Source organism: Tachysurus fulvidraco, chromosome 24 (assembly GCF_022655615.1).
Source record: "Tachysurus fulvidraco isolate hzauxx_2018 chromosome 24, HZAU_PFXX_2.0, whole genome shotgun sequence".
NCBI classification, from domain to species: domain Eukaryota; kingdom Metazoa; phylum Chordata; class Actinopteri; order Siluriformes; family Bagridae; genus Tachysurus; species Tachysurus fulvidraco.
The window spans coordinates 17639400-17652248 of NC_062541.1; the positions used below are offsets into that span (position 1 = coordinate 17639400).

Genomic DNA, 12849 nt, shown 5'->3' on the forward strand with positions numbered 1-12849 from the left:
AGGAAGTGTTTGAAGTCTTCCTTCTTTATATATTCACTAATGTTTCCAGTGCTTTGAGACAAAGCCTTTCCTCTCCTTCTTTCTGTTTGAGTCGATTCAATGTTATGTTGATTATTTTCCTGCAGTTCTGCTCCCTCTAGTGATTTATTCACTACTCAGACTTCTCTTTCCATTCTTTGTGAATGGCTAGACACACACACACACACACGATGGGGTCATGTGTGGAAACGGAATGAAACCCATGGACAGTAAAACACTATCCAGTGTGATGGAGAGCTGCTTAGTGTGAAAGATGGGTTTGTGCTGATCTTCAATTAAACATTTTGTTTTCTAACTCCAATTACAACTTGTGTTATGACAGAATCTACAACAGAATCTGTAGAACTGATTTTTATAAAATGTCCATTAGTCCAAAAGCACAGACTTCTAATATTACAGCAATTTTCCATGAAAACAAAAGGCGAATGTAACAGTACGTCTGTGTAGAGCTGTGTACTGTAAATAAACACCACAAGGTATAAACTTAAATAACATTTACTTGCTGAAATCTGCAGTCAAACACATGGCAGCTCTGTACAAATGATGGTGCACTTGCTAAGCAGTCAGTTTACAGATGAAGTCCGTTTGGTTCTTTACATTATAGCAGTACAGCGTACAAACTCCTTCAGAAAGATGCTACAAGATCACACAATCAAAATAATTAAAAAAATGTACAAGAAAAAAAAATATACAGTAGCACTTCCATTTCCAGTCGACTAGATTAGGGGGAAAAAGAAAAATATACATGAGCCAAAAATTGCAAAGAAATATACAAGCTCAGGTATGAACACAGCAAATAAGCAGGTGAGAGATTAGACTGGACACGTAGGAGTTTAAACACCAGTCATCTGTAGAGTCCATCAGAAATTCCAGCACACTAAAAGATATTCAGTTACTACAATGGAAAAGGTCAGCAAGCAAGTCACAGATCTGGTGCTCCGAATCCAGCCATGGAGTAAAGTCAATGACAACTCCACCTACAGGAGTCAATGTGGAGCTGGCACAGGGGCAGATGAAGAAAATAAAATAAAATAATATAATTGAACCGATATGTTTGAGCACAGGTCCAGCCTGCTCCAGACTGTCACTTGTTCTAGTACTCATTATGAAAACGATGTTATCAAAGCTCACCAGCTCCCCCTGCTGGGGGGTTTGGAAAGCAGTCTGAGTCAGCGTGAAGATCAGGGACGGTTACGGCAAAACTAGAGTCTGAACACGGAGTAAACAGGGAGACAAGAAGGAAGACAAAACGGTGACTCGCGTCCTCCAAGTGCAACACACAACACTTAGTGCAGGAAACCTGGACATGTGACAGGAAGTAGGAAGGGGACATGTGGAAGGAACCGGGCAGGTTTAACAAACACGGATCAAACATGGTGAAGCAACGAACACTGACAAACAGAGCAGCTGGGACAGACGACGAGCACGCACAGACCAGAGAGAATCGAACACACACAGGCAGACCATCTCACACACACACACACGGACCACAGACCATCTAACACACACACACACGGACCACAGACCATCTAACACACACACACACACCATCCCAAATACACAGACCAGAGACCACTCACACACAAGCACAATCCCACACACACAGACCCAAAGACCACTCACACATGCGCAGGCACACAGCATTGGGGTTTCCAATGACTAAAGGAAGGACTGAGGATTCATGAATGCTGCTTAACTATATACACAGACAAATCAACAGGAGTCTAATCTTAAAGGGGGGGGGGGGGTGTCATGAGGTACCTGTGGTCTTAGCATTAACAAACAAAAACTTAAAAAGGCAAATTAAAAATGGGGAAATAAAATTAAATTTACATGCACACTGAAATCATTCACAAATGATTCACTGATCAGTTTGGGCCGCATCATTCACAAATCACATTCACTGATCGGTTTGGGCCGCATTAACAGGAAGTTTCTGGGATGCTGGGCTCCCAAACACCACACAGCCAGCAGGGGTCAACAACAGCCACAATGAGCAAAGGGTTAAAAGATGCGCTTCCTTTTCAGGTAGGAGTCGGCGTAGTGACCCCCGAGGCCCTGAGAATGCTGACCCACATAGCCGCCCTCTGGACTGGGCTCTGGAGACGGAATCAGCCACGAGAAGAGACGCTTCTGTCCCCCGACAGGAGTCTACAGCAGAAACAGAGCAGTCTGTGAGTGCAGGGAAAGCCTTTATCTGAGGGATTAACAGTTAGTGTGTGCGATCCCTGAGTCTCTAAAAGCTAACCTACCTTAACTCCACTTCCAGGTACAGCAGGGAAAACACTCGAGGGTGTCATGGGAGGCTTTGCCACAGCCTGGGCGGGGGACGACAAACAAACAAACAAACAAACAAACATTACTTGTGCAGCTATCATCATCCTCCTCCTCGCTCAAAAAGGATTTTATTGATTTGCATGCTGCTTCAACAAGGTTGAAGGTACTGGCAGCAATATAAAAATCAATAGACATGGAGTCAGTGGTTGCTGCATGGAAATCTGTCAGTTTCTCCTCATGCTTTAACATCCACAGCTCTGAAGGTGGTTTGTGGATGGAGCTTACCTTATCGAGCTGAGTGGTGGGCGCAGTCCCGGGGGCACCAAAGCCAAAGTAGGAGGAGCCGGGAGGGCTAGACGGGTAAGAGAACGGAGACACTCGCTCACTGATGGATCCACGTTTCATGTGCTGCAAACAATTACCAGACATTAAAACTTTGGTTTAGTTTACTCTTGAAATTGATAAACCATGAGCACATGTTCCACAAGCACTGGAGCTACTGTGGTGGCTATAAAGCACAGTACGGGAGAGGAGAGCTGACCGTACAACCCTTTATAAAGCTACAGAGCCGTCACAGCGTTGCCAGATGATCAGGACAGCCACTTTCCCAGAGCAGAGCCGATGCAAGACACGTCTGTGTGAACAGACCTGATCGGTCCTTAACAGACTACACAACTCTTGCTGAACCCATCAGAACCTTTATACATTTTTGCCTTCACACATTTCTGAACTCTGGACACAGGAAATCTGCTCAGAGATCTGTCAGGTTTTTGGCCCAGAGGCTTGCAGCTGACAGGTCGGTCCCGTGAGACCAATGAGCCATCAATAGTCACTTTCCACCTTCTATTAACACACACTTTCATTTAGTTTGCAAGTACATTACAAACAGCAGTTCACAGGATAAATGTCCTCACTTGATACAAGGAACATCTCAGTATAACAGCTAGCATGGGCATTGTGTTGCTTCTGTGGAGGAGATGGCTAATGAACCTTACACAGCAGCTGCCACTTTATAGGCTCATCAAAAACATAGGAATTATATACAAGCCACAGCTGTGGTGTAATTCACAATAAAGCACTTCGGTTGCTTATAAACTCCAGAACACAATCTTAAGACCGGCAGAAACATTTGCATTTCGCTCTGGAGGATCATAACCAGGTTGTAAGAACTACTTAAATGTCAAAAGGAACAAAAAACAGGGGAGGCAATTTATTGAAAACTGAATTTAAACTCAAATGGGCTGTTCATCAGCTGATCAAAAGTTTAAGACCACAGCCCAAAAAACCCCACAACAGAACTAAGAGAGTCAGAAAAGGTCTCAGTAGTGAGTGGCCCCACCGCACTTGTGGCCCCACCGCTCTTGTGGCCCCACCGCTCTTGTGGCCCCACCGCTCTTGTGGCCCCACCGCTCTTGTGGCCCCACCGCTCTTGTGGCTCACATCAAACACTAATTTCAGCTCGATGCGACTGTTTCCAAGAGGCTGGTGGGAACGTTGCTCCATGTGGTGAACTGCAGCATTGTCCTGTTGAAAGACCGTCATCACCACACAGACGAGGGCCACCAGTCAAAAGCGATGCCTGCTGCAACATCTCCACATAACCAGCCGCTGTTTGACGCCCTGCACGACCTGAAGCTCCGTTTTCCCACTGAAGTGAAAAGCACCCCAGATCACGATGGAACCTCCTCCACAGTGCGCCAGGGAGAAAACATCTCCAGTGGGATCTCCTCGTCATGCCAAGATCGTTGGAAGCCACCAGGACCTCACAGGTTAGATTTCTTGTTTGAGAACAAAACACCATCTTTCAACATCTCATGTTTTTTGCTCCCTTGCAAATTCCAAACGTGCAGGTTTGTGGTGTGGGAGGAGACGTGGCTGTCAAAGAGGTTTGTTGTTCTTTAAGCACTTCTCTTGCAGATCCTGTATTATGGTTATGGCCATGATTTGGGTGGAGGACCAGCCTGTGTCTTCACTGACAGCCCGTCGGATCCTCTGGCTCAGTGTAGAGGAAATTGTTTTGGGTTTGTGTCCCAAAACAGATTGTAACTTAGGTCTCTTGCTCTTGTTTCATTTCGAAGTTCTTACAACCTGGTTATGATGCACCAGTACAAAGCATGAATATTTACTTAATATATACTTTATATTTCATTCATTCATTTCCTACCGCTTATCCAAACTTCTCGGGTCACGGGGAGCCTGTGCCTATCTCAGGCGTCATCGGGCATCAAGGCAGGATACACCCTGGACGGAGTGCCAACCCATCACAGGGCGGGCACACACACACTACGGACAATTTTCCAGAGCTGCCAATCAATCTACCATGCATGTCTTTGGACCGGGGGAGGAAACCGGAGTACCCGGAGGAAACCCCCGAGGCACGGGGAGAACATGCAAACTCCACATACACAAGGTGGAGGCAGGAATCTAACCCCGACCCTGGAGGTGTGAGGCGAGCGTGCTAACCACTAAGCCACCGTGCGCCCTTTATATTCAATATGTGAATATTATTTAATATTTTTCCTTGTCTTAAGATTTATACTATAAAATTAAAAAAAAAGGCTTTCACAGACTTTTCTGCTCTTATGTAAGCGTCTCTAATCCTACTTGCAGAAAAAAGCAGGTGATTTGGTTCAGCAGTTTACACAATGCTACACTGACTCGTTAGCAACATTAGCATCATGTATCAGTTGTGTCAGTTATAGAGGCAAAACACATGCACCCAGGACAAATAAACATACTCAGATTAATTATACCTTATTTACACTTTACTCAGACAAAACTGCTGCCTCAATATTGGCAACAAAGCATAAAGGCCAGTGAGGGACCAGTTGTTCTCTGCAGCACTTTGTCATTTGTAATTTTCTTCCTCATCACACAGAATCATACCTGTGCCCCATAGGCCAGATGTGCTCCTGTGCTGTCCAGAGTCTCCAGATGCTCATAGAGAGGAGCAAAAGCATCCTGTAGAAGGAAACGAGACCACGCGGAAACATAAGGAGGCGGCTTATAAAGGCAGACAAAAATATTTCACACCAGGGTGCAGTGATGTGACAGGATATGAAGTGGAGTTAGTAGAAACACCTCCATGTGGATTATTGTGATAACTCTATGGTTATGTCTTGCTCTGTTTACACCAATGAACGAGACATTTTAATGGTTTACGGAGCGGACAGATTTGTTAATGTACTTTATAACTGCTCTTTTTTTAATCAGCAAACTGTTTATTCTCTTTGATCCCTGCGTACGGGGTGTTACCATAGAAACAATACCGTGTCAGAATGACAGAAGGGGTTAGGGCTAGTGTTCATACAACCAGCTGGAACTACAGACATGAATTTAAATAGAAATAACTTCCTCACCAACCAACAGTATGTAGCAGTGCTTTAGAAGTTACACTAACCTGGTACACCCCTGGGAACTGGTACGAGTCTTGGCAGCGCAGGTTACTGTGGAGGGGCCGCTGGTTAGCCATGCCACCTAGCACGGGTCTCTTCCTGTACGGGTGGGGCCTGGAGTTGGCAGCTACACACACACACACACACACTTTAAATAATATGAAAATGAGCACAGGAGGAGAAAAATGAAAACATTTCACTGCAGACATCTTACCAGAGGATGGGAATATACTGGGTGCGTTCAGAAAGGGGTTTGGGGACACGCCGATCTCTTTGGGTGGCTCTCCTAATAAAGATGTCTTTACAGAAAAGGCAGAAAATGGACACGCCTTTATTCAAACTCTAAAGTATATTAAAATCACATTGATTCACATGTAATCATTAAAAAGCTGACAGTCTAATGCAGTCTTCAGGTAAATAAAGCACTGAAATTCAGCTTGAATATTAATTAAGCGCAGAAGTTAGAACTCAGATTAATATTGAGACCGTTAATCCACAGCCACTAAAAACTAGAAGTGAACCTCCTCTGATATAACGTGTTAGCAGCAGAGCTATCAAAGGTTACGGATAGAGGATATCTTAAATCAGGACTATTTAAAGGAGAGATCTCTACTTTTCTGTAAAGCCCACGGCAGAAAGAAATCCCTCACCGTTGGCAGAGTGGATCCATCACCTCCTAGCATGCTGCCCAGAAGTGGAACGCTCATGCCCTGTAGCGCAGGAGAAGGGTTTGTGGGGAAAGTGTTGGGTGTGGACACAGACTCTGGCTCCCTCCCTAGTGTCCGGCCCGGATGTGGAGGCTTTATGGGGCCTAAAGGCTCAGTTTGCACACCCAGGGCACCTGAAGCACACAGAACAGAGATAATTAAACACCACTGGATCAGGGAACAGAATACTGGAGGAGAAAAAAGAAAGAATAACTAGATAAGGCATAAATAAATAAAGTGGTAGTTTATCCATGTGCCATACCATGAGGTAGATCTCCCAGCATATTAACACCATGCTGAAAAGGCGCAGACGCCAGGAGGTTTTCACCTAGCAGTCCAGTCTGCTGAACAGAAAATCACATAAGCTCACGTCTGTACAGAGATGTTGGTACACGAGACCAAAACCACACTGCAATAAGCAGAACACACACTTCAGATCTGATTAAACGCAGACACTCAAGATCAAACCAAACCTGAACATTGGATTCAGCTGCAAGAGTTTCGGGTCATTTAAAATCATGAGCTTTTTGAGTGTTATTTCTGGTCCTGAAGCACAAGTTATGATTCAGATGTTCTGTTCACCCCCCCATCGTACATCCTGTATCAGACGCTCAGAACAAAACAAACTCACCCCACACAAAAACTCCTGCGAGAGAAAGAAATAAAAGCCCACGGCAGCGTTGCACACGATGAGCACTAGCGCTTATTATACTTGACCAAAAACTTCCATCACTGCAGTATTTAAATGAATGAAATCTTTACAAAAAAAATAAATAGGTTGTGCGTACATGTCTGGTGGGGCAGGGGGTGTGCAGGGTGTCTCTAGAACAGCGTGGACATCCACACAAATGATCGAATGAACACTCGTTCTCATGAATTATTGTGGGGACGTTTGTCGAAAACCAATTAAGTCCAAACGTGAACACATTAAATGAAGATGATCCAATCTGGGATTAAGGCAATTCATGTTTTGGAGAAGAGCTGATGTTTGTCCTTTTAGGCAGGTTGGAATCATAAATGTAATAATTCAACATGTTGGCTGTTTCACATTAGCTTTGTTTTTTTGTTTACTTCACCACTTAGTTAAAGGTGAAGCTTAGTGAGCTTGACGTATTGACCAGGTTTTGTATACAGTTTAGATTTTCTTCCTGAAGTGGTTTAAGGGATTATGTTTATATCCATGGCTTACAAGACTTTATCCTGATCACACTTCATGTACATAAAGACACGAGTAACACTCCGGTCACTTTGGGCTGAAGAAGCTGACTACATCCAGCTGAACTCATTAAGGCATACAGATGTCTAGCTGCTAAAATTTGAAGACATATTGTAGCCTTCAGGTCTTGCTGTGTACAAGCTGTCCCTGTCTCTAACTAGTGTGCCACACCACCACGTCACACAGCAGCACTCACACAGGGGGGCAGAAGGCTTTCTGTACTGTACAGAACCTGTGCCCAAACAGGAGGGGTTCCTGGAAGTGTTTGCTAGGGAGAATGGGAGAGTACAGACTAATGCAGCCAACAGAGCAACAGATCACAAGATGCAACCAATTTAATTACACAATAAATAAATCAAAAAATGGACAGATGTGAGTAACATTATTCAGTACCTGCTGGACTTGGTTCTGAAGCAGCAGCTGCACCAGCGCAGCTGAGAGGGCAGGGTTAGCGAGCAGCGGCAGGACCGGGGCTGCACCGAGCAGACCTTTAACACACACACACACTCCATTACAGGTTGTTCAGACGCATGTTGAGATGATGTTCAGCTCAAGAACACATTGGGAGCAGCACCTTGTTTGTGTCCTTGATTAAGTGAAGCCAGCAGCAGTTTCAGGGTTGCCGGGTTGCTCAAACTAGAAAGTATTTGCATGGCACTAGGTTCAGGAAGGAGACCCTTTCCCCTGTTTATAGCCTGCAATAAAGGGGGAAAATGACAGATTTACTCAAATGTCATTAAAAATAAATGTACCAAAAAGATAAAAAGAATAAAACCAAAATATTAAAATTAGTCCAATAAAGGAACAATACCAAAGTCTGAGCAGCAATGAGTGCTGCCAGCATGCTCCTGCCTGGAGGTCCTGGAGCGCAGAAGGACACACGGATATGGCCACCACCTGCAGGGCTTCCATCAGTTAATCGCTGCACCTCTTCAGCCATCTCTGCTGTGGAGTACTCCAGAATGGCAAAGCGCCGGAAACTTCCATCTTGTCCCTGAGCGAGCTGAGCGCGCACACACACACACACACACACATTCACCTGTAAGCATGTGTGCACAGTGTATATTGGCTGCAATTGTTCATCAATGCTGAATAAAATAAATGTTTTAATTTATATTTAATATGAATATTCCATATTAAATTTTAAAAGCGTTAATAAGAATTAAACCCATGTTTCAGTCTTTGTCTTGAAACATTTATTTCTAGAAAATTGCTGAATCTGAAAATAGAACTTAAATAAATGTAAATAAATGTTTATTATATAGTTTATTATTATATAAATACGGTAGGAAATACCAGATATTTCAAGATGTTTTGACTCTTATAATAATTGAAGAAAACTGTTAGCTGTTAGAGAAACATCAGAGCTCAGTTTTCCCTGTGTGTGCTGACAGACTTTCAGATTAAACGCTAAAGTAGAATGTGAATCACTGCTGAACCTTAATAAACACATGATTAGTGTAACATGACTAATAACATGCCCTCGTGCTCACAGATCAGGCCACTTTATATATTTAACAACTCCAATTTTCTGGTGACAAAGAACAATTACAGCAGGCATGAAGCCATGCATTAGTGCAGTGTGTGTTGTGACACATGAAAAGACAAGCTGCTCTCTCTCATTCCAGAAAGAGCCACGGGTCAGAGGGCCTGCTGACGGACAGCACTCGGCCCGGTCAGGTGGTCACCGCCATACAAACCAGGGAGGCTCATTACCATAGCAACTGAAGACAGGAAAAGCAGGGCAAAGGTTGCAGACCATCTGACACCCAGGCAAGGGGGCATCAAATATAGTGACAATGTTTCGTGCCATGAGGTGTGTAAACCAGAGTTATAATAAAAATAATAATAAATAACATGCATGAAGTTCAACCTCACAGACTCTACCCTCACCTCCACCGTGTCCTCAACCAGTCACAAATCAAATCTATGCCATCAGGTGTTCTACACAAAGAAAACCCTGCATTCATCTAAAGGCCATAACTCAATTTCTGATCTCTTTCCTAGAGGGAAGTAACGTGAACGCCTGCTCAACTCAGAATTCCTCCCCGAGGACTCCGTCTCATCACAGCTAGCTGGGTAATAGAGGTCTGTTTTCAGCGAACATGCAGACACAAGTACAATAATCCATATGGGTGATTAATTTTAACTCACCTGGCAGAAGATGGGCTCCGGCATGTCAGCCAATGTGTTCAGCAAATCCTGAGCAGTCACAAGGCTGGCAGGCAGGCGGTCCACACAGAGGCAGCGCGAATGAAGCGTGGCGAATGTCAATGATCCCACTTCAGTCCAGTGCACATACAACATGCGGGAGCCAAGCTGTTTACCCAACAGCTCCGATTTGGCCCGGGCGGCCGAATCCTTCTTCATGTACTCCACAAAACCGTAGCCCTTGGAGTGACCCGTGCATGCGCTGTGCACCAAGAAGCAACGCTCCAGGTTTCCAAAGGGCCGCACCAGCTCCTCAAACTGCTGCTGCGTAAAGGCCCGTGGGAGGTTGGCGATACACAGCAGGGCATCTGTGGGCTGCAGCTGCACGGAGATCTCACGATCACGCAGCACTTGCTGGTGGAACTCCTTGATGGCGCACTGGGCCTGTTCGCCATTCAGCAGAGTCACAAAAGCTGCGAGAAAACAAGAGCGATGCAAACGAACATTAGGAGTTACTGCATGCTAATGACTAAAGCTTTATGCTAACTGATGAGCTAAGAGACTCCGTTTAATCTAATTACAACAGTAAAATTCATCATTTCATCTAAAATGTTTTTCCCCCAATTTCCATTCTATAATGACTCCTTCCAATAAAAACAGTAAATAAATAAATACTGTAGAAGTTAAAGAATAAACCTTTGGCTCCTGGTTTAAGAGACAGTTCTGGGTTAATAAGAAGCAGAAACTGTTCCAACAGCCACTCATTAATAAAGGACTTACCAGTTCCTTTGTATTTGTCCACAAAGCAGTACTTCAGGTCATAGTTTTTTAACAACTCATGAACCTCCTGAAAGAAGGAAAGAGAGAAAACAATTAAAAAACACAGCTTTAAATAGCTTGTGCTGAAATGAAACTTTCTTGCATCAGATTTAAAAGTAAATTTTCTAAACATTTAATAATCTATTAGCAAATGTCACTGTCCAGATTATTAACCCACAGCAACAAACTCAAACCATCAAACTATCATTGTATACAAACCTCAATGAGCCTCATTTATCAGGCTGGATATAAATTAATTCTTTCATTACTCCTCATTTGTAGGAGCTTTTACACAAGAACTAAATAAAATTTGAGATATATATATATATATATATATCTTAAACCTTTGTATCCCACTCATGTATATAACGAGTAAATCAATCGAGGTTTGTTTCATGGCCAAGTTGAATTAACACATTTTTCTTTTTAAAAACCCATTTTTCATTTTAATTCTAATTTATGTATATAAACATAAATAATTATGTTTATATAATCACGAAGCCGAGCGAACACCAAAACTAATCATTCTTTTGTCTGGTCATTTCAATGGTTCTGCACTTCAAGCTTCATCAGCATATTCCTATATTTTGTCCAAAGCACAAAAATCAACATGACAGAATCTTAAAGTTTTTTTATTTAAACTTTTAGGTTTTCATTTGGTACAAGATGGAAAGATGCAGGACTGAACTGCCTCTGACCTCATTTAATTTGGTGCTTTAGCTGGGATATGTCACCTATTACAGTGTACACAACAGATAAAGCATACAGACTAATACATACATAAAATAAATGCACAATAAATCCTGAATCTCACTGTTCCCTTACTCACAGTGACTGATGGATTAAACTGAATGAATCTAACCATTAAAAAGCATATAAGCGGCTCACTATGATAATAATAATAATAATAATAATAATAATAATAATAATAATAATACAAGTGAATGTTGAATTGAGAGGAAACAAAGTAAAAGCGGTTAAATTGGTGTTTAATGTCGGAATGTAAAATAAATAGAACACAAATAAAACCTGATTTCGCCTGTATGTAAAGCCTTTGTGTAAAAACGTTTGAGGGTAAAAACGCTTGACTCGAGCACTTTCTTTAACTGCAGCTCAAACATGATGTTAAAGCGCTTTTGGCCTTTTGTCAACCCCAAAACGGCACGTTCACGAGGCGCGTTCACGCACGCACGCGCTCACTAGTCCATTAACGTCGCCTCCTGTAATAACACGGACATTGTTTTAAACATTCACACTTTTTTTGGTCCCAGACTTTTATAGAAAGTTGACGTGAATGTTATGTTAATGGTTCTGGAAGCGTTTACACAAAAGAAACAAAATTATAATTTCAAATTAAAATTGGAATAAAAATTTCCTCCTGATTGATGTTGAACGCCTGAAACACGTGAGACTGCGTAACGTGTCAGAAACTCACAAAAACTTTACACGCAAATCCGCCGTAATGATGACGAACATCAGATAAACGCGCACTTACAGCTTTATGAGCGTCGTGCACGCGCTCCGTGTCAGGGACAGTGCGCGCGCACGTACAGGGTTACGAGCGTCGTGGACGAGGCGGTTAGCCACGTTAGCATCCAGATACGTTGTGTAAACCTCACTGACGTGTGACCGCTTTAACGTGTTAGACCCGGCAGAGGCGTCACCACGCTAACGCACTGGTAAAGTCAGGTTACTGACCTGGTTGTTGACGTCAGCGGGGAGGTTTTTAATGATGATTTTGCGGCGGTTATAAAACTCTCTGCGTGTCCGTTCCGTCCTGCTGGTGATGTCGTCCGGACTGAGTGCTGACAGCTCGTCCTCAGCCCGGAGCCCTGTACACTCCTGTACAGCAGTGCAGCGCTGCTCCTCTCCCACAGCCGCCATAGCGTCCTGTACAACTTTACCTCAGGCTGCTGTTGCGTCTCTGAGCAGTTTAAACAATACACGCGTGGGACAAACTCGGGCTCTGATTGGCTGACAGGAGAACGCGTTACACTACAGCGTCCGGGGCGGAGCTTATCTGGTCACGTGGTCCGTTTAAATCGCTAACAAGCGTTGCTGTGAGGATTCTGTGGTAAACTTCCGCTCAGACCGGATGCTGTGATCAGCAGACCGGTTATAATGATTAATGTTACTGTTCGTAAAGTTTATTATTGATCAAAACGTTTACTTAAGTACGATTTTGTCTTATTTTAGATATCATAGATTTTTGCGTTTTACTGAAATTAAATAGAAAAAAAAACTA

At 43.3% G+C, this 12849-nt stretch overlaps 1 protein-coding gene across 3 annotated transcripts; it reads right to left on the bottom strand.

The window, feature by feature from the left end:
• Positions 1-518: 518 nt before the first annotated feature.
• On the bottom strand, positions 519-12603 carry raver1 (ribonucleoprotein, PTB-binding 1). 3 transcript variants are annotated; one of them, XM_027166572.2, is made up of 15 exons: positions 12303-12603; positions 10566-10632; positions 9789-10258; positions 8446-8637; positions 8209-8329; positions 8028-8122; positions 7831-7902; positions 6681-6759; positions 6362-6552; positions 5926-6010; positions 5717-5838; positions 5203-5277; positions 2602-2724; positions 2292-2357; positions 519-2190 (listed from the first exon to the last, which is right to left on the bottom strand). In XM_027166572.2, exons 1-15 carry the CDS (start codon positions 12486-12488, stop codon positions 2044-2046), a joined length of 2091 nt encoding a protein of 696 aa, XP_027022373.2. In that variant the 5' UTR covers positions 12489-12603; the 3' UTR covers positions 519-2043. The 3 variants fall into 3 exon arrangements, with proteins under 3 accessions (XP_027022373.2, XP_027022374.2, XP_027022375.2); XM_027166573.2 differs by lacking the exon at positions 7831-7902 and having other exon boundaries at positions 6681-6762; positions 12303-12601; XM_027166574.2 differs by lacking the exon at positions 7831-7902 and having other exon boundaries at positions 12303-12600.
• Positions 12604-12849: the final 246 nt, after the last annotated feature.

Coding starts and splice junctions, on each gene's coding strand:
- raver1 (XM_027166572.2), bottom strand. CDS start 12,488: ATGGCGGCTGTGGGAGAGGAGCAGCGCTGCACTGCTGTACAGGAGTGT. Junction 6,011..6,361: donor ATGGATCCACTCTGCCAACG/GTGAGGGATTTC, acceptor TTTTCTGTAAAG/ACATCTTTATTAGGAGAGCC. Junction 5,278..5,716: donor AGTTCCCAGGGGTGTACCAG/GTTAGTGTAACT, acceptor TTCCTTCTACAG/GATGCTTTTGCTCCTCTCTA.